Here is a 26,338-nt window from a genome sequence, read left to right as displayed (position 1 = left end):
GTGGACAATGGGAGTGAATGGGAAGGGGTTTGGGTCCATTTGAATTGTGTACAATGGGAGTGAATGGGAAGGGGTTTGGGTCCATTAGGATTGTGTACAATGGGAGTGAATGGGAAGGGGTTTGGGTCCATTGGGATTGTGTACAATGGGAGTGAATGGGAAGGGGTTTGGGTCCATTGGGATTGTGGACAATGGGAGTGAATGGGAAGGGGTTTGGGTCCATTGGAATTATGTACAATGGTAGTGAATGGGAAGGGGTTTGGGTCCATTGGGATTGTGTACAATGTGAGTTAATGGGAAGGGGTTTGGGTCAATTGGGATTGTGTACAGTGGGAGTGAATGGGAAGGGGTTTGGGTCCATTGGGATTGTGTACAGTGGGAGTGAATGGGAAGGGGTTTGGGTCCATTGGGATTGTGTACAATGGGAGTGAATGGGGAAGGGTTTTGGGTCCATTGGGATTGTGTACAATGGGAGTGAATGGGAAGGGGTTTGGGTCCATTGGGATTGTGTACAATGGGAGTGAATGGGAATGGGTTTGGGTCCTGTGGGATTATGTACAATGGGAGTGAATGGGGAAGGGTTTGGGTCCATTGGGATTGTGTACAGTGGGAGTGAATGGGAAGGGGTTTGGGTCCATTGGGATTGTGTACAATGGGAGTGAATGAGAAGGGGTTTGGGTCCTGTGGGATTAAGTACAATGGGAGTGAATGGGAAGGGTTTGGGTCCATTGGGATTGTGTACAGTGGGAGTGAATGGGAAGGGGTTTGGGTCCATTGGGATTGTGTACAGTGGAAGTGAATGGGAAGGGGTTTGGGTCCATTGGAATTGTGTACAATGGGAGTGAATGGGGAGGGGTTTGGGTCCATTGGGATTGTGTACAATGGGAGTGAATGGGAAAGGGTTTGGGTCCATTGGGATTGTGTACAGTGGAAGTGAATGGGAAGGGGTTTGGGTCCATTGGGATTGTGTACAATGGGAGTGAATGGGGAAGGGTTTGGGTCCATTGGGATTGTGTACAATGGGAGTGAATGGGAAGGGGTTTGAGTTTGAATGGGGTGTGGGAGATTGAAGCAATAGCGGGCCACTGAGTGGGTTGGAGCATCAGAGGTGGCAGAAGCCGGGTTCAGCGTCTGTCAGATACCTGGAGGCTGGCAAACAGCAGAAACCACATTTTGGTTTCTGAGACAGGATGCCAACTGGAGATCTATTTGGCCTGGTAAGGCTGGCATCAGCTGTACCTACCTAGCTTTGGAAGTTGCGTGGGTCTGCTGCTTGGAGAAGTGCAGGATTATGCTGATAATGTTCACTATTGTATTTTGTGGGGTTTCTTTTCTTTTCTATAAACAAAACTCAGCTGCGGTTAGGTTACTTCAATGAGAAAAAGGAATCGAGCAATTTAACGCAGCACATTCCGGGCCGACTTCAGTTCCCTCAGGGCAATTTGTGCTGCAGTCGAGCTTTACCAGACTCCCCCAGGGTTCATGGACATTTTACTCTGTCAGCAGTCCGCCAAGGACCCGATATGTTTGAAGGTGATTTTTCTATTTGCCGTAGTGAGATTCGACACAGCTACTTTTACTCAGTTGGAAAGGTTCTCGGACACAGCGTATGCCGGTGAAAAGTGAACGAGTTACAGAGTGATGCAGCTGTGAGGTACAAAGAACTCAAAGGATCGCTAGGCTTCCTTCTTATTATTGACACTTAATTAAGTTCAAGCGAAAGTTCGACAAACACGAGCAACGCCTTCAGTCTCTGTTGCCTTTAAAACTCCTCACTCAAGGTTCCTGAACCCTTCATTCCCTTGCGTGACAAAATTAGAATTATTTACTTTGCAAGTTGTGCCGGACAATCCTATGAAGATGGCAGCACATGTCAGCAATACATGTTACCTGTGAAATAGTACCTGTCCCACATAGGAATAAATCCCTCCTGAACTGACGAATACGTGTTACCTGTGAAATAGTACCTGTCCCATATAGGAATAAATCCCTCCTGAACTGACTAATACATGTTACCTGTGAAATAGTACCTGACCCACATAGGAATAAATCCCTCCATAACTGACTAATACGTGTTACCTGTGAAATAGTACCTGTCCCATATAGGAACAAATCCCTCCTGAACTGACTAACACGTGTTACCTGTGAAATAGTACCTGTCCCACATAGGAACAAATCCCTCCTTAACTGACTAATGCGTGTTACCTGTGAAATAGTACCTGTCCCACATAGGAACAAATCCCTCCTTAACTGACTAATGCGTGTTACCTGTGAAATAGCACCTGTCCCATATAGGAACAAATCCCTCCTTAACTGACTAATGCGTGTTACCTGTGAAATAGTACGTGTCCCATATAGGAACAAATCCCTCCTTAACTGACTAATACGTGTTACCTGTGAAATAGTATCTGTCCCACATAGGAACAAATCCCTCCTGAACTGACTAATACGTGTTACCTGTGAAATAGTACCTGTCCCACATAGGAACAAATCCCTCCTGAAATGACTAATACGTGTTACCTGTGAAATAGTACCTGTCCCATATAGGAACAAATCCCTCCTGAACTGACTAATACGTGTTACCTGTGAAATAGTACCTGTCCCATATAGGAACAAATCCCTCCATAACTGACTAATACATGTTAACTGTGAAGTAGTACCTGTCCCATATAGGAACAAATCCCTCCTGAACTGACTAATACATGTTACCTGTGAAATAGTACCTGTCCCATATAGGAACAAATCCATCCATAACTGACTAATACGTGTTACCTGTGAAATAGTACCTGTCCCATATAGGAACAAATCCCTCCTGAACTGACTAATACATGTTACCTGTGAAATAGTACGTGTCCCATATTGGAACAAATCGCTCCTGAACTGACTAATACGTGTTACCTGTGAAATAGTATCTTTCCCACATAGGCACAAATCCCTCCTGAACTGACTAATATGAGTTACCTGTGAAATAGTAACTGTCCCATATAGGAACAAATCGCTCCATAACTAATACGTGTTACCTGTGAAATAGTACCTGTCCCATATAGGAACAAATCCCTCCATAACTGACTAATACGTGTTACCTGTGAAATAGTACCTGTCCCATATAGGAACAAATCCCTCCTTAACTGACTAATGCGTGTTACCTGTGAAATAGTACGTGTCCCATATAGGAACAAATCCCTCCTGAACTGGCTAATACGTGTTACCTGTGAAATAGTATCTGTCCCATATAGGAACAAATCCCTCCTGAACTGACTAATACGTGTTACCTGTGAAATAGTACCTGTCCCACATAGGAACAAATCCCTCCTGAACTGACTAATACGTGTTACCTGTGAAATAGTACCTGTTCCATATTGGAACAAATCGCTCCTGAACTGACTAATACGTGTTACCTGTGAAATAGTATCTGTCCCACATAGGCACAAATCCCTCCTGAACTGACTAATAAGTGTTACCTGTGAAATAATACCTGTCCCATATAGGAACAAATCCCTCCTGAACTGACTAATACGTGTTACCTGTGAAATAGTATCTGTCCCACATAGGAACAAGTCCCTCCTGAACTGACTAATACGTGTTACCTGTGAAATAGTAACTGTCCCATATAGGAACAAATCGCTCCATAACTGACTAATACGTGTTACCTGTGAAATAGTACCTGTCCCATATAGGAACAAATCCCTCCAAAACTGACTAATACGTGTTACCTGTGAAATAGTACCTGTCCCATATAGGAACAAATCCCTCCATAACTGATTAATACGTGTTACCTGTGAAATAGTAACTGTCCCATATAGGAACAAATCGCTCCATAACTGACTAATACATGTTACCTGTGAAATAGTATCTGTCCCATATAGGAACACGTCCCTCCATAACTGACTAATACGTGTTAGTTGTGAAATAGAACCTGTCCCACATAGGAACAAATCCCGCCTTAACTGACTAAATAGGTCATGGACAGTTCTTACCAACCAGAGATTCCAGAGATGGTAATCCAAATACACTGCTTTTTGTGCGCTTAAGAGTAGGATTATATGCAGCAAATGTGAGCATCAGGACAGTTAAAGCAAGTTACAGCACGGGGTTAGATACAGAGTAAAGCTCCCTCTACACTGTCCCCATCAAACACTCCCAGGACAGGTACAGCACGGGGTTAGATACAGAGTAAATCTCCCTCTATACTGTCCCCATCAAACACTCCCAGGACAGGTACAGCACGGGGTTATATACAGAGTAAAGCTCCCTCTACACAGTCCCCATGAAACACTCCCAGGACAGGTACAGCACGGGGTTAGATACAGAGAAAAGGTCCCTCTACACTGTCCCCATCAAACACTCCCAGGACAGGTACAGCACGGTGTTAGATACAGAGTAAATCTCCCTCTACACTGTTCACATCAAACACTCCCAGGGCAGGGACAGCATGGGGTTAGATACAGAGTAAATCTCCCTCTACACTGTCCCCATCAAACACTCCCAGGACAGGTACAGCACAGGGTTAGATACAGAGTAAAGCTCCCTCTACACCGTCCCCATCAAACATTCCCAGGGCAGGGACAGCATGGGGTTAGATACAGAGTAAATCTCCCTCTACACCGTCCCCATCAAACACTCCCAGGACAGCTACAGCACGGCGTTAGATACAGAGTAAAGCTCCCTCTACACCGTCCCCATCAAACACTCCCAGGACAGGTACAGCACGGGGTTAGATACAGAGTAAAACTCCCTCTACACCGTCCCCATCAAACACTCCCAGGACAGGTACAGCACGGAGTTAGATACAGAGTAAAGCTCCCTCTACACTGTCCCCATCAAACACTCCCAGGACAGGTACAGCACGGGGTTAGATACAGAGTAAAGCTCCCTCTACACTGTCTCAATCAAACACTCCCAGGGCAGGGACAGCACAGGGTTAGATACAGAGTAAAGCTCCCTCTACACTGTCCCCATCAAACACTCCCAGGACAGGTACAGCACGGGGTTAGATACAGAGTAAAGCTCCCTCTACACTGTCCCCATCAAACACTCCCAGGACAGGTACAGCACGGGGTTAGATACAGAGTAAAGCTCCCTCTACACTGTCCCCATCAAACACTCCCAGGACAGGTACAGCACGGGGTTAGATACAGAGTAAATCTCCCTCTACACTGTCCCCATCAAACACTCCCAGGACAGGTACAGCACGGGGTTAGGTACAGAGTAAAGCTCCCTCTACACTGTCCCCATCAAACACTCCCAGGACAGGTACAGCACGGGGTTAGATACAGAGTAAAGCTCCCTCTACACTGTCCCCATCGAACACTCCCAGGACAGGTACAGCACGGGGTTAGATACAGAGTAAAGCTCCCTCTACACTGTCACAACAATACTCCTCAGCCCTAAAACACCTCTAAGTAATTATCGCCTGCATCACTGCCAATTCAGCTTGGAAAGAAGCCAGGAAGTTTCCTTATCTGCCTGGCCTCGTTTCTAGAAGAGATACTGTTAAAAACAGTTGCAGACATGCAGAAGGCAGGGCAGCTCAGGTTTCCAGGTTTGGGGTAAGGCCTTCCCATCACACTCTACCTAACAATGGCCACAACCTATCCAGCAGACTGCTGAATTGTCAGCGCAAGGTCACAACAGCTGTTGCTGCAGGCACAGAGGGAGATTCTGCTGGAGCTCTCGAATACATTAGTTAGACCACAACTTGAGGACCGTGTGCAGTTCTGTTCACCGCATTACAGAAAGGATGTAACTGCATTTAGAGAGGGTACAGAGGAGATTTACGAGGATGTTGCCAGGACTGGGAAATTGTAGTTATGAGGGGAGATTGGAAGATCCTGGGCTGTTCTCCTTGAACAGAGAAGGCTGAGGGGAGATTTGACTGAGATGTACAACATTGAGACCGGAGCCTGGATAGAGTGAATGGGAAGGGCCTATTTACTTTAGCAGAGAGGTCAGTGACTAGGGGGCTTAAATTTAAAGTGATTGGTAGTAAGATTGGAGGGGAGATGAGGAATTTGTTTTCACCCAGAGGATTGTGGGCGGTCTGGAATCTCTGCCTGAAAGGGTAGTAGAGGCAGACACCCTCAACTCAATGATCAGCCCCTTATCCTGAGACTGTTCCCCGTGTTCTAAACTCCCCAGCCCAGAGGGCGGGGGTGGAGGGGGGGTGGGGGGGACGACACACAATCTCTCAGCGTCCACCCCGTACAAACTGGATGGGTTACACCTGGGTAGGACTGGAACTGAGTCCGGGGGGGAATATTTGCTAGAGTGGTTGTGGAGGGTTTAAACTAAAATGGGAGGGGGATGGGAACCTACGCAAGGAGTCAGAGGAGGGGGAATCAAAGACAAGAACAAAAGACAGAAAGCGGAATAAGAAAAGTGATAGAGAAATCAAGGGCAAGCGTCAAACAGGGCCTCAGTGAGAAATAGTGGGAAAGGGACAAGTAATGTTAAAAAGACAAACCTTAAGGCTTTGTGCCTTAACGTGAGGAGCATTCGCAATAAAGTGGATGAATTAACTGCACAACTAGATGTAAACAGGTATGATATAGTCGGGATTATGGAGACATGGCTGCAGGGTGACCAGGGATGGGAACTGAACATCCAGGGGTATTCAGTATTTTGGAAGGACAGACAAAAAGGAAAAGGCGGTGAAGTTGCACTACTGGTTAAAGAGGAAATTGACGCAATAGTGAGGAAAGATGTTAGCTCCGATGATGTGGAATCTGTATGGGTAGAGCTGAGAAACACTAAGGGGCAAAAAATGTTAGTGGGGGTTGAATCAAGACCCCCAAACTATAGTGGCGATGTTGGGAATGGCATTAAACAGGAAATTAGAGATGCTTGTAATAAAGGAACATCTGTAATTATGGGTGACTTTAATCTGCATATAGATTGGGCAAATCAAATTAGTAACAATACCGTAGAGGAGGAATTCCTGGAGTGTATACAGGATGTTTTTCTGGACCAACACATTGAGGAACCAGCGAGAGAACAGGCCATCCTCGACTGGGTATTGTGTAATGACAAAGGAATAATTGGCAATCTAGTTGTGCGAGGCCCCTTGGGGATGAGCGACCATAATATGATAGAATTCTTCATCAAGATGGAGAGTGACGTAGTTGATTCTGAGACTTGGGTCCTGAATCTTAATAAAGGAAACTACGATGGTATGAGGCGTGAGTTGGCTACGATGGATTGAGAAACGTTACTTAAAGGGATGATAGTGGATAGGCAATGGCAAACATTCAAAGCGTGTATGGGTGAACTGCAACAATTGTATATTCCTGTCTGGCGCAAAAGTAAAACAGGAAAGGTGGCCAAACCATGGCTTACAAGGGAAATTAGGGATAGTATTAGATCCAAGGAAGAGGCACACAAATTGGCCAGAAAAAACAACAGACCTGAGGACTGGGAGCAGTTTAGAATTCAGCAAAGGAGGACCAAGGGATTGATTAAGAAGGGGAAAATAGAGTACAGGAGTAAGCTTGCAGGGAACATAAAAACTGACTGTAAAAGTTTCTATAGGTATGTGAAGAGAAAAAGATTGGTGAAGACAAATGTAGGACCCTTACAGTCAGGAACAGGGGAATTTATAATGGGGAACAAAGAAATGGCTGACCAACTAAATACATACTTTGGTTCTGTCTTCACAAAGGAGGACATGAATAACATACCAGAAATGTTGGAAACACAGGGTTTAGTGAGAGGGAGGAACTGAAAGGAATCAGTATTAGTAGGGAAATGGTGTTGGGGAAACTGATGGGATTGAAGGCCGATAAATCCCCGGGGCCTGTAAATCTACATCCCAGAGTACTCAAGAGAGTGGTCCGAGAAATAGTGGATGCATTGTTGGTCATCTTCCGAGATTCTATAGACTCTGGAACAGTTCCTACAGATTGGAGGGTAGCTAATGTAACCACACTATTTAAAAAGGGAGGCAGAGTGAAAACAGGAAATTATAGACCAGTCAGCCTGACATCGGTAGTGGGGAAAATTCTAGAGTCCATTATAAAAGATTTAATAGCTGAGCATGTGGAAAACAGTGGCAGAATCGGACAGAGTCAGCATGGATTTATGAAAGGGAAATCATGCTTGACAAATCTACTGGAATTTTTCGAGGATGTAACTAGTAGAGTTGATGAGGGGGAGCCAATGGATGTGGTTTATTTGGACTTTCAGAAGGTTTTCGACAAAGTCCCACATAAGAGGTTGGCGCGTAAAATTAAAGCGCATGGGACTGGGGCTAGTGTGTTGAGATGGATGGAAAACTGGTTGGCAGACAGGAAACAAAGAGGAGGAATAAACGGGTCTTTTTCTGAATGGCAGGCAGTGACTAGTGGAGCACCGCAGGGATCGGTGCTTGGACCCCAGCTATTCACAATATATATTAATGATTTAGATGAGGGAACTAAATGTAATATCCCCAAATTTGCAGATGACACAAATCTGGGTGGGAGGGTGAGCTGTGAGGAGGATGCAGAGATGCTTCAGTGTGATTTGGACAAGCTGAGTGAGTGGGCAAATGCATGGCAGATGCAGTATAATGTGGATAAATGTGAGGTTATCCACTTTGGTAGCAAAAACAGGAAGGCAGATTATTATCTGAATGGCTATAAATTGAGAGATGGGAATGTGCAATGAGACCTGGGTGTCCTTGTACACCAGTCGCTGAAGGTAAGCATGCAGGTGCAGCAGGCGGTAAAGAAGGCAAATGGTATGTTGGTCTTCATAGCGAGAGGATTCGAGTACAGGAACAGGGATGTCTTGCTGCAATTGTACAGGGCCTTGGTGAGACCACACCTGGAATATTGTGTGCAGTTGTGGTCTCCTTATCTGAGGAAGGATGTACTTGCTATAGAGGGAGTGCAGCGAAGGTTTACCCGACTGATTCCTGGGATGGTGGGACTGACATATGAGGAGAGATTGAGTCGGTTAGGATTATATTCACTGGAGTTCAGAAGAATGAGGAGGGATCTCATAGAAACCTATAAAATTCTAACAGGACTAGACAGGGTAGATGCAGGAAGGATGTTCCTGATGGTGGGTGAGTCCAGAACCAGGGGTCACAGTCTGAGGATACGGAGTAGACCATTTAGGACTGAGATGAGGAGAAATTTCTTCACCCAGAGAGTGGTGAGCCTGTGGAATTCGTTAACACAGAAAGTAGTTAAGACCAAAACATTGTATGTTTTCAAGAAGGAGTTAGATATAGCTCTTGGGGCGAAAGGGATCAAAGGATATGGGGAGCAAGTGGGAGCAGGTTATTGAGTTGGATGATCAGCCATGATCATAATGAATGGCGGAGCAGGCTCGAAGGGCTGAATGGCCTCCTCCTGCTCCTAGTTTCTATGTTTCGAAATCTCTTCTGAATCTTGTACATTTCCACGAAATTGTCTCTCATTCTTCTCAAGTCCAGAGAATATAAACCCAGTTTACTCAGGCTCTCATCACAGGGCAACCCCCTCAGCCCAGGGACCAATCCAGTGAACCTTCGCTGTACCACCTCCAATACAAGTAAATCCTTTCTTAAATATGGAGACCAAAACGGCACACACAACATCAGAAACGGCCTCACCAAAACCCTGTACAACTGGAGCAAGACTTCTTTATTCCCGTACTCCAATCTGTTTGTAATAAAGGCCAACATGCCATTTACCTTCCTAATTGTTTGCTGTACCTGCAGGCTAATCTTCTGCATCCTTTGTGCAAACACATCTAAGTTTCTATAAACCTCAACACTTACAAGTTTCTCACTTTTTAGAAAATATTCTGCTTTTCTATTCTTACAACCAAGGTGAATAACTTCACGTTTCCCTATATTATAATCCATCTGTCATCTTGTTGCTCATTCACCTAACCTGTCTGTATCACTTTGCAGCCTCTGTGTCCTCCCCACAGCTTACCTTCCCACCCAGTTTGGTATCATCAGCAAACTTAGATACATTGCCCTCTGTCTCTTCATCTAACTCATTAATATAGATTGTAAGCAGCTGAGGCCCCAGCGCTGATCCTTACGGCACTCCAATATTCGCCGCCTGCCTACTTGAAAAAGCCCCCTTTATGCCCACTCTCTGTTTTTATCCATTAATAATCGTCTATCCATGCTAATATATTACCCCAACTCCATATGCCTCCCTCTGTGTGGCACCTTGTCAAATGTCTTTTGGAAATCCAGGTATACAACATCTACTGGTTCCCCTTTATCTACCCTACCAGTTACATCCTTAAAAAACTCTTAATACATTTGTCAAACAGGATTCCCTTTAAGATCATTTAACTGTGCTCCTGCAGGGTTCGGGGTCAGCCAAGGTCAAGTTTAAGTCAAGGTTGACAAACAGCTATGGCATGTCCTTTGACAGCGAGGCACTTTGTGTGTCCCAGAGTGCCAGGAGTGAACCACCCTTTAAACAAGCCAAACTTGTGCAATGAGCAAGTGGTGGAACTTGCATCCTCTGAACAAAAAGCAGGATGGTAAACGCAATGAGGCCAAAATGCAACTGGTGGTTAGCTGCACCGCATGATGTTGGACAGAGCTACACAGAACACCCAGTTACTTCTCTCCTTATCTTGGACTGATGTCTCAAGCCGTCACAGCAGCTGAAGGTCTACAATTGGATTCAGAAGGTGTGGGACGGGAGTGGAAAACCAACTGGGGGATTATGTCCGTTCAGGAGACACCCAATAGTATTACTAGCCAGGAATCACTCCTTGTCTTAGGATAACAGGGAGAGGTCGGCCCTGCCCCTTTGCGAGACACCCTAGGTCCAGGTAAAGGTCCCATGCTCAGGGTTACAAGCCGTGGCCAACAGCGCAAGCAGCAAATTTGGGTAGTGATGATGGGAGAGCTCGAATCTCGAGGGACAATGGCTGCTTCCAGGCGGAGGGTCCCTCTGGAACAGCACTTGTGTTTTCACACAGGGGATGGGTCAAAGAGATTTCTTTTCAAGCCGAGGATATAAGAAGCCGGCACTTGTACACGTGTGGGGTAATGCCGGAGGAGATCTGGACTGGAGCCGCCCCCATTCCCCTTCGCCCTGTCGTTCTATTCTTGCTTCAGGTCTGCGCACAGCTTTTTACCCTTCACTCCTCCCCCAGTTTCTCTTCGCAAGGTGTGATGGGACAGTCCCTCCAATGCCAACTGATCTCCAGTGCCTCAAATGAGCATCTGGCGTTCAAGAGAGAAGGCTGGATCGCTATTCAACTACAGGAGGGAGTACATAGTCAAGACCCAATCAAACTCTTACCCAACCTACAACTACTTACATTTATATCATGGATTTAACATAGTAAAATGTTCCAAGAACCATATTAATAAAAAAATCAATTCACACAAAGGGATATGAGAGCAGGTGATCAAATGTTTTATCAAACAGAGGAAAAGGGAGGGTTTAATGAGCGTCTTGGGGGGGTGGAGGAAGAAAGAAAACGAGACAGAGTGAGAGTGAGCGAGGCGGAGCGAGAGTGAGCGAGGCGGAGCGAGAGTGAGCGAGGCGGAGCGAGAGTGAGCGAGGCGGAGCGAGAGTGAGCGAGGCGGAGCGAGAGTGAGCGAGGCGGAGCGAGAGTGAGCGAGGCGGAGCGAGAGTGAGCGAGGCGGAGCGAGAGTGAGCGAGGCGGAGCGAGAGTGAGCGAGGCGGAGCGAGAGTGAGCGAGGCGGAGCGAGAGTGAGCGAGGCGGAGCGAGAGTGAGCGAGGCGGAGCGAGAGTGAGCGAGGCGGAGCGAGAGTGAGCGAGGCGGAGCGAGAGTGAGCGAGGCGGAGCGAGAGTGAGCGAGGCGGAGCGAGAGTGAGCGAGGCGGAGCGAGAGTGAGCGAGGCGGAGCGAGAGTGAGCGAGGCGGAGCGAGAGTGAGCGAGGCGGAGCGAGAGTGAGCGAGACGGAGCGAGAGAGGGAGACGGAGCGAGAGAGGGAGACGGAGCGAGAGAGGGAGACGGAGCGAGAGAGGGAGACGGAGCGAGAGAGGGAGACGGAGCGAGAGAGGGAGACGGAGCGAGAGAGGGAAACGGAGCGAGAGGGGGAAACGGAGCGAGAGGGGGAGACGGAGCGAGGGAGGGAGACGGAGCGAGACAGAGAGTGAGTGAGATGGATAGTGAGCAAGAGGGTGGGAGAGAGAGAGGGAGAGTGAGTAAGACGGAGAGTGAGCGAGAGGGAGAGTGAGCGAGAGGGTGGGAGAGAGAGAGAGGGAGAGTGAGCGAGAGGGAGAGTGAGCGAGAGGGAGAGTGAGCGAGAGGGAGAGTGAGCGAGACGGAGAGTGAGCGAGACGGAGAGTGAGCGAGACGGAGAGTGAGCGAGACGGAGAGTGAGCGAGACGGAGAGTGAGCGAGAGGGTGGGAGAGAGAGGGAGAGTGAGCAAGACAGAGAGTGAGCGAGAGGCTGTGAGTGAGAGGGTGGGAGAGAGAGAGAGAGAGAGAGGGTGAGCAAGACGGAGAGTGAGCGAGAGGCTGTGAGCGAGACAGAGAGTGAGCGAGACGGAGAGTGAGCGAGAGGGAGAGTGAGCGAGAGGGAGAGTGAGCGAGAGGGAGAGTGAGCGAGAGGGAGAGTGAGCGAGAGGGAGAGTGAGCGAGAGGGAGAGTGAGCGAGACGGGGTGAGAGTGAGCGAGACGGGGTGAGAGTGAGCGAGACGGGGTGAGAGTGAGCGAGACGGGGTGAGAGTGAGCGAGACGGGGTGAGAGTGAGCGAGACGGGGTGAGAGTGAGCGAGACGGGGTGAGAGTGAGCGAGACGGGGTGAGAGTGAGCGAGACGGGGTGAGAGTGAGCGAGACGGGGTGAGAGTGAGCGAGACGGGGTGAGAGTGAGCGAGACGGGGTGAGAGTGAGCGAGACGGGGTGAGAGTGAGCGAGACGGGGTGAGAGTGAGCGAGACGGGGTGAGAGTGAGCGAGACGGGGTGAGAGTGAGCGAGACGGGGTGAGAGTGAGCGAGACGGGGTGAGAGTGAGCGAGACGGGGTGAGAGTGAGCGAGACGGGGTGAGAGCGAGCGAGACGGGGTGAGAGCGAGCGAGACGGGGTGAGAGTGAGCGAGAGGGAGAGTGAGCAAGAGGGAGAGTGAGCGAGAGGGAGAGTGAGCGAGAGGGAGAGTGAGCGAGAGGGAGTGAGAGTGAGCAAGAGGGAGTGAGAGTGAGCGAGAGGGAGTGAGAGTGAGCGAGAGGGAGTGAGAGTGAGCGAGAAGGAGTGAGAGTGAGCGAGAAGGAGTGACAGTGAGCGAGAGGGAGTGAGAGTGAGCGAAACGGAGTGAGAGTGAGCGAGAGGGAGTGAGAGTGAGCGAGAGGGAGTGAGAGTGAGCGAGAAGGAGTGAGAGTGAGCGAGACGGAGTGAGAGTGAGCGAGACGGAGTGAGAGTGAGCGAGACGGAGTGAGAGTGAGCGAGACGGAGTGAGAGTGAGCGAGACGGAGTGAGAGTGAGCGAGACGGAGTGAGAGTGAGCGAGACTGAGAGTGAGCGAGACGGAGAGTGAGCGAGAGGGAGAGTGAGCGAGAGGGAGAGTGAGCGAGAGGGAGTGTGAGCGAGAGGGACAGTGAGCGAGAGGGACAGTGAGCGAGAGGGACAGTGAGCGAGAGGGAGGGAGAGTGAGCGAGAAGGAGGGAGAGTGAGCGAGACGGAGAGTGAGCGAGACGGAGAGTGAGCGAGACGGAGAGTGAGCGAGACGGAGAGTGAGCGAGACGGAGAGTGAGCGAGACGGAGAGTGAGCGAGACTGAGAGTGAGCGAGAGGGAGGGAGAGTGAGCGAGAGGGAGGGAAAGTGAGCGAGAGGGAGGGAGAGTGAGCGAGACGGAGAGTGAGCGAGACGGAGAGTGAGCGAGACGGAGAGTGAGCGAGAGGGAGAGTGAGCGAGAGGGAGAGTGAACGAGAGGGAGAGTGAACGAGAGGGAGAGTGAGCGAGAGGGAGAGTGAGCGAGAGGGAGAGTGAGCGAGAGGGAGAGTGAGCGAGAGGGAGAGTGAGCGAGAGGGAGAGTGAGCGAGACGGAGAGTGAGCGAGAGGAAGGGAGAGTGAGCGAGAGGGAGAGTGAGCGAGAGGGAGTGAGAGTGAGCGAGAGGGAGTGAGAGTGAGCGAGAAGGAGTGAGAGTGAGCGAGGGGGAGTGAGAGTGAGCGAGGGGGTGTGAGAGTGAGCGAGACGGAGAGTGAGCGAGACGGAGAGTGAGCGAGACGGAGAGTGAGCGAGACGGAGAGTGAGCGAGACGGAGAGTGAGCGAGACTGAGAGTGAGCGAGACTGAGAGTGAGCGAGACTGAGAGTGAGCGAGACAGAGAGTGAGTGAGAGGCTGTGAGCGAGAGGCTGTGAGCGAGAGGCTGTGAGCGAGAGGCTGTGAGCGAGGAGAGTGAGCGAGAGGCTGTGAGCGGGAGGCTGTGAGCGAGAGGCTGTGAGCGAGAGGGAGAGTGAGTGAGAGGCTGTGAGCGAGACGGAGAGTGAGCGAGAGGCTGTGAGTGAGAGGCTGTGAGCGAGACGGAGAGTGAGCGAGAGGCTGTGAGCGAGACGGACAGTGAGCGAGAGGGAGAGTGAGAGAGGGAGAGTGAGCGAGAGGCTGTGAGCGAGAGGGAGAGTGAGCGAGAGGGAGAGTGAGCGAGAGGGAGAGTGAGCGAGAGGGAGAGTGAGCGAGAGGGAGAGTGAGCGAGAGGGAGAGTGAGCGAGAGGGAGAGTGAGCGAGAGAGTGGGAGAGCGCGAGAGGCAGAGAGGTTTAAGGAAGAAATTCCAGGGCATCGGCCTGAGGTAGCTGAATGCACGGCTGCCAATGGTGAAGCGTTGGGAATGGGGAATGTGCAAGGGGCTGGAATTGGAGGAGCGCAGAGATCTCGGAGGGTTGTGTGGCTGGAGGAGTTAGAGATAAGGAGGGCGAGGGGTGACACCACATGTAAACATGTGGGATTTTAAAATGAAGGTATTGTTTAATGGGAAGCCAGTGTATATAAAGCAAACACAGAGGTTATGGATCAATGAGATTTGTTGCACAAGTTTACAAAAGGTGGAAGATGGGAGGCTGGCCAGGAGAGCATCGGAATAGTTAAATTGAGATGTAAAAAGGGCATGGATGAGGTTTTCAGTAGATGAGCTGAGGCAGGAATGAAGTTGAACGATGTTATGGGGTTGGGAGTAGGCAGTCTACGTGATGGTGTGGATACGTGGTCAGAAACTCAGCTCGGGGTCAAACACATACAATCTGTCTCTGCTTCAGACAGCTACCAGGGATGTCATTGCTGGACAGGGAACGCTGTTTGTGGCAGGGACTTAAGGCAATGGCTTCAGTCTTCCCAATACTTGGCTTGGAGGAAATTTCTACTCATTCAATACTGGGTGTTGGACGTGCGGTGCGATAAATCAGAGACTGTGGAGGGACATGAAGAGAGGAGGTGGTGGAGGTGAGGTAAAGCTGAGGGCCGTCAGCATACATTGTGGAAGCTGATGTTGCGTCTTTGGATGACATTGCCAATGGGTATCATGCAAATGAGAAATAGGAGGTGGTCAAGATGCTCGGGGTTTGAAGCTGATTCTCTGGCTCCTTTTAGATAGACGAGGATGGAACCAAACTTGGGCACTCCCACCCAGCTGGACAACAGCGTAGAGGTGTTGGAGGAGGATGGTGTGGTTGGTTAACCGCGTCAAAGGCTGCAAACAGGTTGAATGGTTTATCAAAGTTATCATAAAAAATGTCTTTAGTGACTAACACAAGGGTCATTTCAGTACTGGCAAGCTGATTAGGGGGTGGGATTTAAGTATGGAATTGTGGAAAAGATGGACACGGATTGGGAAGGTATCAACTCGTTCAGTGACTCGAGGGGAAAGAGGTTGGAAATGAGGCAGTAGTTTGCATGCAATGAGGAGTCAAGAGCAGGTTTTTTTGAGGAGGGGCGATGACAGCAGATTTGAAATGGAGGGAGACAGTATCTGAGGATCATTTACTGCCTCAGCTAACGTGGGATCCAAGAAAGGAAGCTGAGTAGACAGCAGCTTGGTCAGAAAAAGACAGAGAGCAGGAGGGGGGTCCCATGGAGAGGTCACTGCAGGAATTGTGCTGCAATCTGGAGAAAGATGTGAGGTCTGAGCTAGGACAGCATTAGGCAGTGTTAAGGGAGTCTGACCTGGTGGGTAAGGGGAAAGGAGCAAAACAGCAGAAGCAGCTGAATGGATGGCCCCAACCTTCCTGACGTGAAAGCCCATGAGCTGTTCACACTCATTGCCGGAGGTGAGAGGAGGTGAGAGGTAGGTAGGGGAGGATGGTGGGGAGATTGGCAGTAAAGGTAGCAGGTACACAGGGGAGGATGGTGGAGAGATTGACAGTAAAGGTAGCAGGTAGGCAGGGGAGGATGGTGGGGAGATTGACAGTAAAGGTAGCAGGTAGACAGGGGAGGATGGTGGGGAGATTGACAGTAAAGGTAGCAGGTAGACAGGGGAGGATGGTGGAGAGATTGACAGTAAAGGTAGCAGGTAGACAGGGGAGGATGGTGGAGAGATTGACAGTAAAGGTAGCAGGTAGACAGGGGAGGATGGTGGAGAGATTGACAGTAAAGGTAGCAGGTAGACAGGGGAGGATGGTGGAGAGATTGACAGTAAAGGTAGCAAGTAGACAGGGGAGGATGGTGGAGAGATTGACAGTAAAGGTAGCAGGTAGGCAGGGGAGGATGGTGGAGAGATTGACAGTAAAGGTAGCAGGTAGACAGGGGAGGATGGTGGGGAGATTGACAGTAAAGGTAGCAGGTAGACAGGGGAGGGTGGTGGAGAGATTGACAGTAAAGGTAGAAGGTAGACAGGGGAGGATGGTGGAGAGATTGACAGTAAAGGTAGCAGGTAGACAGGGGAGGATGGTGGAGAGATTGACAGTAAAGGTAGCAGGTAGACAGGGGAGGATGGTGGAGAGATTGACAGTAAAGGTAGCAGGTAGACAGGGGAGGATGGTGGAGAGATTGACAGTAAAGGTAGCAGGTAGGCAGGGGAGGATGGTGGAGAGATTGACAGTAAAGGTAGCAGGTAGACAGGGGAGGATGGTGGAGAGATTGACAGTAAAGGTAGCAGGTAGACAGGGGAGGATGGTGGAGGGATTGACAGTAAAGGTAGCAGGTAGATAGGGGATGATGGTGGAGAGATTGACAGTAAAGGTAGCAGGTAGACAGGGTAGGATGGTATAGAGATTGACAGTAAAGGTAGCAGGTAGGCAGGGGAGGACGGTGGAGAGATTGACAGTAAAGGTAGCAGGTAGACGGGGAGGATGGTGGGGAGATTGACAGTAAAGGTAGCAGGTAGACAGGGGAGGATGGTGGGGATATTGACAGTAAAGGTAGCAGGTAGACGGGAGGATGGTGGGGAGATTGGCAGTAAAGGTAGCAGGTAGACAGGGGAGGATGGTGGAGAGATTGACAGTAAAGGAAGCAGGTAGACAGGGGAGGATGGTGGAGAGATTGGCAGTAAAGGTAGCAGGTAGACAGGGGAGGATGGTGGAGAGATTGACAGTAAAGGTAGCAGGTAGACAGGGGAGGATGGTGGGGAGATTGGCAGTAAAGGTAGCAGGTAGACAGGGGAGGATGGTGGAGAGATTGACAGTAAAGGTAGCAGGTAGGCAGGGGAGGATGGTGGGGAGATTGGCAGTAAAGGTAGCAGATAGACAGGGGAGGATGGTGGAGAGATTGACAGTAAAGGTAGCAGGTAGACAGGGGAGGATGGTGGGGAGATTGACAGTAAAGGTAGCAGGTAGACAGGGGAGGATGTTGGGGAGATTGACAGTAAAGGTAGCAGGTAGACAGGGGAGGATGGTGGAGAGATTGACAGTAAAGGTAGCAAGTAGACAGGGGAGGATGGTGGGGAGATTGACAGTAAAGGTAGCAGGTAGGCAGGGGAGGATGGTGGAGGGATCTGCAGTAAAGGTAGCAGGTAGGCAGGGGAGGATGGTGGAGGGATCTGCAGTAAAGGTAGCAGGAATTATCTTTACATCCCTGAGTGAGCTTTGAACGTGGGCAGTTTTAGCGATGACCACGATCGCCTGATAATTCTTCATTTGTCTGGCCAAATGGTTAAACCAATTGTTTGCCAAAGACGTTCAAATCTGTATTCCTCAGACTGAAGGTGGTGGGGATATGGGGTATAGCAGGGGGAATGAACAGTGTGAGAGGGAGTAATAGTTTTAGACAGGACAAGGGCACTGAAGCTGGTGCAGTGAACTCAGAGAGAGAGAATGGAGAGTTGAGGTGGATGTTAAAATCACTGAGCATGAGAAGTCACTCGGTACAGAGGCTGAGAGAGGAAAGCAGGAAAGATATCTCAGTGAGCAACTTGGTGTGATATTTGGATGGATGGTACTGGAGAAGGATTTTAAATCAGAGGCGTGAGGGGTGGAACAAGGTGAGATGCTTAACAGAGGAGAACATGCCAGATAGGCCAAGCTGTAATTTCAAGCTAAGGACTACAGCAAAACTGCAGCAGTTTGAGGGAAGCGCTGGTAGGTATGGGCAGAGGAAGCTTCATTCAGAGGAAAGATGCCATCATCCCTCAGCCAGGTCTCCGTCAAGGCCATAATATCAATGTGATCATCCACAATAAGCTCATGGACAGAAAGGGCCTTGTTCACATGTGAGTGGACATTCTGGAGGGAGATGTAGTGAAGAGCAGTGAGAGTCCACCTATTGGCAAAGCCCACAGAGTTAGAATTGGGATTAATGAGAGGAACGGGGAAGAGGTTGGCCGGGATAGCCCCTGGCAGGCACAAAGGGTAAGGATACACTTGGATGGGACAGTTGGCAAAGAGAGAGAGAGAGAGAGAGAGGATGGGATGGGACAAATGGGGTTGCTGCTCATTGGAAGGCAGCACTGAGTGTATCAGTGGCTCATTTGGAGGGTACCAAGAGAGCCACAGAGGGAAGCTGATGGATTATTTAAAGTGGGAGAGAAATCTGGGATGGCTACAATGGGTGAAGAAGGAAGAGGATTTGTGGAAGTCGAGCACCCAAGGGTAGAGGACCAAAAGGGAGGGCAGGGTAGCAAGGAAGGGTAAAGAGAAGAGAGGAAAAGGGAGAGAAAAGGGGGGAATAGAATTGATGGGATGGATAAGCAAAAGGGGTGTGTGAATGGGTGTGGAGCAATGCCAGCAGTATGGTTACACACAAGATAACTAAGGCATTGAAATGGGGGAGTAGAGAGGAGAACAAAAGGATGAAACTAGATGTAAAGTCAGAGGCTGACAAAGCTAACGTGTGACAAATTATCGACTAGGTGCCCAGACAGGAAATTCGATACACCAAAACTCGGAGGTGTGCGTTTGCAGAAAGAAATGAAATCATTTCTCTGGCGCTGTTGAAACAGCTGAGGCTGGAGCCCAACTGGCCACATGAAGAGGAATACAGGCATCAGTGCCTGTGGAGGAATCTCGCCGGAATTCCTGCTGATAAAATCCAGCTAATCCTTCACCTGCCAAAATGGGAGATCAAAGACTCCTTATTACAAAAACAGAAAGTTCTGGGAATACTCAGCCGGTCTGGCAGCGTCTGTGGAGAGGGAAAGAGTTAACGCTTCAGGTCGATGTGCGTCTGTGGAGAGGGAAAGAGTTAACGTTTCAGGTCGATGTGCGTCTGTGGAGAGGGAAAGAGTTAACGTTTCAGGTCGATGTGCGTCTGTGGAGAGGGAAAGAGTTAACGTTTCAGGTCAATGTGCGTCTGTGGAGAGGGAAAGAGTTAACGTTTCAGGTCGATGTGCGACTGTGGAGAGGGAAAGAGTTAACGTTTCAGGTCGATGTCCTTTCACCTGATCTGAAAGTTTAGCTCCGGTGGTCAGCTCACTGTCAGACCTGCTGAGTCACTATTTTTAATTTCCGATTTCCAGCATCTGCAATATTTTGCTTTTTCTTTTTAATTATAGATTAGGGCAGCCAATCGAGTTTTGATAGTGAAGTAATTTCTTCTATGACAGTCCGTGCTGTCCAGTCTGCCTGAGAGGGACAAAGACAGGCTGATTGAACTGACTGTGCTACAGGATAGAGTAACGCCTGTGTCAATAGCACTGGACTGGGTTAAGTGATGAATAAACAGCGACGTTTCATCCAAAGGACAGAACTGGTCTGACACATTTTTTCCAGGGATGATTATCTTATTAGATAGCTTTTCTTCCAGATTCCGGCCACCTACAACCCCCCCACCACCACTGGCCCCCTTTAAAGGAGCCCATTTCAGCGGAAGAGCCAGTCTTAGCTAAGGAGCACTGCTTCCAACCGCTGCTACAGATGTTATGTTCAGATCGAACTCTGGCCACAACTTCCTTCCTATTTCAAGACAGGGCCTTCTGTGCCCTGACTTCACAGAATCACAGAATTGCTACAGGGTCAGGGGTGTGGTGGGGGGGGGGGGCGGGGGGGGGGGGGGGGGGGGGGGCCATTCGGCCCATCGTATTCTGCACCTGCTCTCCGAATTCACTTCGTGGCTCGTGGGCAGCTCACTCAGGGCTGATCTGGAACAGGACTGGGGGAAGCTCCGAGTCTGCAGGCACGCCCTCACCTGAATTCTTCCCATTTCCTCTGCCCAGCCCAAACCTCCCACCCCACTCCTCCCCACCACCATTTCACTGTAGCTTACCTGAAGTGGACTTAGGGGCATTAAAGATGCTTTCTAAATCCGCGAGCGCCGCGTATTTGTCGGCTTGCGAGGCGGCCTGTTTACTGGCGGTGACAGCCGTTGAACTTGCGGGCACAGACGTGGCCTGAGAGCTAGTGAAGGATCCGAAACTACTGCTGGAAGATTTTGGGAAGGTATCAAAGTTTGCAAAGTTAGCGCTGCTCGAACCACCTGTTGCAAATGAAGAAAACAAAAAGGAATGGGAGGGAAAAAAAAACTAAACGAGAACGAAAACGAAACGAGAGAAAGAGAGAGAGAGAAAAAAAACTGACACAAGAACCAAACACAATGTTTGCAGGGTGGGCATGCACAACCTTGCGAGTCTCCACTTGTAGCTGCTTACAGGGTTTGATATCCAGTAGAATCAAAACTAGGTCTGTGGGAAGCCGGGGGTGGGGGGGTGGGGTTGTGTTAACTTTGACCCGGTTAAGCCGCTTGGTGGCCCTGGATTTACTCTGTCCCGCCTCACCGTTCTCCAACCATTGCAATATGGGCACCAAGCCAACGACATTCGGTTTCAACCCACAGGGAACCAGCCTGCTCACTATATGTCACAGCCCTCACAGCACCGGAAGTGGTTACATCGAAATATTGAGACACACAGATGGGATTCTCCCTCCCCCGCCCCCTCCTAACCTGGCTACACAAGCTCACCTCTGGCTCAGTTTGCCAGTGCAACTCCCTGCCCACAAAAGGGGGAATAAAGTCAAGAAATTACTCATGCAGACACGCCTGGGGCCACAAAGCACTGCGCGCCCACACACACACTGCCACCCAGGCACTCTCACAGACAAGAGTCACCCAGTCAGATCAGCCTAGTTCTTAAAACACTCGCGTCAAATAGTTACTCGCTGTGTCAGAGAAAAGTAAAGCAGCATCACTTTAATCTCAATTCTTGGATGGCGATTATAATCTCACCGTAAATGTTTCAGGGAATTAGTAGCCAGACAAAGCTCAGTAAATGACCATTCGTTAAGTGAGCCATCAGTTAACCGTTTATGGCCAGGGTAAAGGATTCCACTCATTTTTCTCCCCTACTCTCCAGAGGACGCAGGTTCTCAGGTTCTGGGTCCAGGGATACTGCTCTGTCCGCTGCCTTGCCCATCAATCCCACCACCTCCCCATATCTCTCTAGAATGCCGCTGCCTTTTGCTGGGAGGTGGGTAGGGGCCAGGGGTTGGGAGGCAGTCACACCCTCCAGCATGTCATCCAAGTCAGCAGCTATTCAGCCGTGGGGACAAGACAGCCAATGTCCACATGGGGGAAGGAGACTTGATGGTAGTCAACAGTGCAAACTCTCCCTGTCTAAAGTTGTGCCAAGGGATTGCAGGAGGTGGTAGAGGTACTGAAGTGTTTGTTTACAAACTGGACTGGAAGAAGCAGCTAATTAACCCATCCCTTCACTGATCCAGACACATTTGCCAATACAGGTCTCAAACTTACAACACCTTGGACTCTGAATTGTTTCAATTACTCTCTTGGACCTTTGACCGGTCAAAGTTGGTACTGCAAAGTACAGGGCCAAAGGTCTCCTGTTTCATCCTCAGTTTATGTGGAGTCAGCGAGGCAGCAGAGTTTTTTATATCATACCACTCAATGTAATTGAGCTAGATTTGTAGTTGCACTGTCAATACGTGGGAGGAACTTCATCATCCAGCACTTTGCTTGGAATGTGTAATGTGGTACAGTAAGCACTGTCGAGTGGAGCTGTACAAAGGTGGCCACTGTGTGGCACTGCCCTTATACAATTCCACAGGATGTTAACCCTAACCCTGGCACTTACCAACACCATCAGGAGGGGTGGTGAGGAATCTCCTTCCAGTGTAGACAATTAGTGAAGAGTAACATGATGCGGTCAGACAAGTAGACAGGCTGCATTGTACTGATTAAGTGCAGAACTCAACAAAGTGCACGGATTCAACTGAGCACAGCGCCAGCAGTCAGACTGCCCCCCACCCCCAGCAATATGCACCCGCGGCCAGGCAGTGCTATCAATATTCACTCCCTTCTTAAAAATTCCTTCTGGAGTTGTGAGCGTTTATTTCCTGCCTGACCCTTGCTGTCCTCGAGAAGCTGGTGGTGAGCTGCCTTCTTGAGCCGCTGGAGTCCATGTGGTGTAGGTACACCCACAGCGCTGTCAGGATCTTAACCCAGAGATGATACTTGTCCAAGGAGAGGAATTTAGAGGTGGTGGTGTCCCCATGTGTCTGCTGCCCTTGTCCTTCTAGATGGTAGAGGTTGTGGGTTTGAAGGGTGCTGTTGCAGGAGCCTTGGTAAGTCTCTGCAGTGCATCCTGTAGATGGTACACACTACTGCCACGGTTTGCCAGTGGTGGAAGGAGTGAATGTTTAAGGGTTGCTACAGTCGCCCTCCCTTTCTCTCTGCCTTTCCTTCCTAGGCTAAAGGGGGTGAGGGACAGTGATGTGAGTTAGTTGAAGTCTAAACCCAGCAAGAGTCAGTGCCTCGGTAATGGGAAAGGAAAGAGATCGATCACTGAAAGTTTCCATATACAATGTCATTGTGCTGAAGGACTGGTGCTCAGTACCACACAGACTTGGTAAGTATACTCCTGCCCATAGCTCACGACTCAGGTCCTAGTCAAGGAGAGAAGGTGAAGTTAGAAACAAGCTGGCGAAGCCATGTCCGAGCCACCTTCAGGTCTCTTCAGTTGGCAGTGTAACACTGGGAGACCTCAGGGGCTGGATATTTGGGTGGACAGGGGGTTAACCTTGAGCAAGCTCTCTTCCCTGAAACCCCCACCCCACCCCCATAATCTGGGAAAGCAGAATTACAAACAGAATGGGAGAAAAACACTCTTCAGAGAAATTGCAGCAGAAACTGCTGGAGGTCAAGGCCAGAGCTGCAGAAGTCATTTTGTGTTTCCTTCCCCCAGCCCCTCATTTCCTTCCAGGATTTGCCGAAACTCCTGATGGCGTAGTCTGGAAAGCAGCATGCCTCAAATATTCTCCGAGTGGGATTCAAGCTCTTTGAGAAGTGTTGAGGCTGCAGTGAACAGATCCTGCATTCTTCCATTCCTTGTCTCAATAAGGAGGTTAATTGGGGGAGAGTGAGAGTGTCCCTCTGTGAAGCAGTATCTTCTGACTAGATACCACCTCAAACGCACAATTCACTTCGCTGCTCCTGTCGTGGGCACCTCTTCTTTCAGAGCGAGGCTGATGCCTACCTGTAATTTCCGGGCGGGGATGGGTGGGTGGGTTGGAGGGGGGGGGGGGGGTTCTCGAGAGGTTCAGGTGGAATGAGGAATCAAGTGGAGCAGGGGTCAAACCAGGACCACCCTCGTCAATAGACAAACGCTCACTGCCAGCGTGCTGCACTCCCATCCAGACTGACGATGGTAAATGCCTATCATTGAAGGGTACACCATCAGGCACATTCAAACCTGCCAAAGTGACCGGCAGACAGTGCCAATCCTAATCAGGCAATTGGTTTAGGATGTTCCAAATGGCTCTGCTCTCCTTATGTGGAGAGCGCTATGGTTGGTTTTCTGAAAGCGCTTGTGTTCAATTATAGGTCTCACAGTTTCTAGTGATTCAACAATTAAATTTGATGGGATGTCTACCATCATTTTGGGATCACGATCTGTGGGTCTGTCCATTTATTTCCACCCTTTGAAAGCTGAAAACCAATGATCCTGGTCCTAATGGAGTAGCTGCCCAGCTTGTCCTGGTCCTAATGGAGTGGCTGCCCAGCTTGTCCTGGTCCTGATGGAGTGGCTGCCCAGCTTGTCCTGGTCCTGATGGAGTGGCTGCCCAGCTTGTCCTGGTCCTGATGGAGTGGCTGCCCAGCTTGTCCTGGTCCTAATGGAGTGGCTGCCCAGCTTGTCCTGGTCCTGATGGAGTGGCTGCCCAGCTTGTCCTGGTCCTGATGGAGTGGCTGCCCAGCTTGTCCTGGTCCTGATGGAGTGGCTGCCCAGCTTGTCCTGGTCCTGATGGAGTGGCTGCCCAGCTTGTCCTGGTCCTGATGGAGTGGCTGCCCAGCTTGTCCTGGTCCTGATGGAGTGGCTGCCCAGCTTGTTAATGATGACTGCTGGCAAGTAACCAACTTAACTTCACAGCCAAACATTCAGCTAAACTGTGTGTTCTCAGGATGTGGTATTACTGGCCACGTTGGCATTTGTTGCCTATCTCCAGCTACCTGGTGATGGTAAAGGGTTGCTGCAGTCTTCAAGGTTATAGCGCTGCCACAACAGTGGTACAATTTAGTTCTGGCTGTAAGACCCGTCAGATTACCAATAGTTTGAGTGTCTCAGCCATAGCTGCCCTGATAAGCTCAAGCAGGAGGGTGCCATGTTGCTGAGTGAACAGTTAACCAGCCTGGTTATCAAGTCAACTGATCTCAACAGGGCAGCAGTAAAGGGGTTACACAATATTCCTAGTGTCCCACTCCGGGTCACTATCCGGTGGCACCATCCTCACCCCTCTTAAGAAAACGGCAGCGAGTGGAATTGAGGTGAGGACAGGATCGCTGTCAGTTGTGATGCCCTCCCTGGTAAAACAGCTAGCTATTCTGAGTTAAGAAGCTGGCTATGGGGTGGAATAAAATTCACAGAGGTTTCCATTGCTAGACAGGAAAATGTTGCTCATGCCGAAGGAAGCAGCGCTTGTCATGTGGGATATTCAACTGCAATGAGAATCACAAGCAAGTTTGATCCAGTCTATGCTTAGTGTTCACACACATAAGGCTCCCAGGGCTGAAGTAAAAGAGACACAGATATTACAAGGGGACCTTGTCCAGCTGGCTAGGGAACACCTCCGCATTCAGAAAACTGATCCGACTACTGAGTGTGCAAAATCCATTTGTCTGGATGAGTGCAGCTCCAACAATGTTCAAGAAGCTCAACAGCATCTAGGACAAAGCAGCCTGTTTGAGCGGTTCAACATTCACTCCCTCCACCACCGACGCACAGTAGCAGCAGTGTGTGTACCATCTGCAAGATGCACTGCAGGAACTCACCAAGGCTCCTTCGACAGCACCTTCCAAACCCACGACCACTACCATCTAGAAGGACAAGGGCAGCAGACACATGGGAACATCACCACCTGGAAGTTCCCTTCTAAGTCACTCACCATCCTGACTTGGAAATATATCACCGTTCCTTCACTGTCGCTGGGTCAAAATCCTGGAACTCCCTCCCTAACAGCACAGTGGGTGCAGCTGCAGCGGTTCAAGAAGGCAGCTCACCACCACCTTCTCAAGAGGCAATTAAAGACACACAATAAATTCAGGTCTTACCAATGATGCCCACATCCCTTGAACGAATAATAAAAAGAACACTGATAATCAGTGTGTGTTTTTGTCTCTGGGTGTGTCTATACGTCTACCTCAGAGTTATGTATATGTGAGAGTATTTTCATGAATGTGAATGAATGAAAGCGTGTGACCGAATGTGTATATATCTGTAAGAACGTGTTTTTTTAACCATTATTCTTTCATGGGATGTGGGCAGTGCTTTGCACTGAGTGTCTTGCTCAGCCATTTCAGAGGGGCAGTTAAGAGTCAGCCACATTGCTGTGGGTCTGGAGTCACATGCAGGCCAGTCCAGGAAAGGACAGCAGATTTCCTTCCCGAAAGGGCATTAGTGAACCAGACGGGTTTTTTGATAATAGTTTTAAGGTCACCAGTGCTGAGACCAGTTTTAGAATTTAAATTCTATGAGCCACCATTGCAGAGTTTGGAACTGTCTCCCTGGAGCATTCGCCTGGGCCTCTGGATTACTAGTCGAATGACATTACTACGACACCACT

General features: G+C 49.5%; 1 protein-coding gene across 3 annotated transcripts in view; it reads right to left on the bottom strand.

Moving 5' to 3' along the window:
- Positions 1 to 26,338, bottom strand: part of LOC121274142 (arf-GAP domain and FG repeat-containing protein 1-like) — a 109,743-nt gene that overhangs the window by 13,718 nt on the left and 69,687 nt on the right. For 2 of the 3 annotated variants that reach the window (XM_041181317.1, XM_041181316.1), the window contains exon 7: positions 20,535 to 20,744. The exons of the other annotated variant lie outside the window; for it this stretch is intronic. In XM_041181317.1, the coding sequence (XP_041037251.1) occupies positions 20,535 to 20,744 (210 nt within the window). The remainder of the gene's footprint in view (positions 1 to 20,534; positions 20,745 to 26,338) is intronic. 3 annotated transcript variants of the gene reach the window in all.

Source organism: Carcharodon carcharias (genome assembly GCF_017639515.1).
Source record: "Carcharodon carcharias isolate sCarCar2 chromosome 33 unlocalized genomic scaffold, sCarCar2.pri SUPER_33_unloc_1, whole genome shotgun sequence".
NCBI classification, from domain to species: domain Eukaryota; kingdom Metazoa; phylum Chordata; class Chondrichthyes; order Lamniformes; family Lamnidae; genus Carcharodon; species Carcharodon carcharias.
The sequence above is the reverse complement of the archived record's forward strand: the minus strand, read 5'-3'. Positions and strand labels throughout refer to the sequence as shown.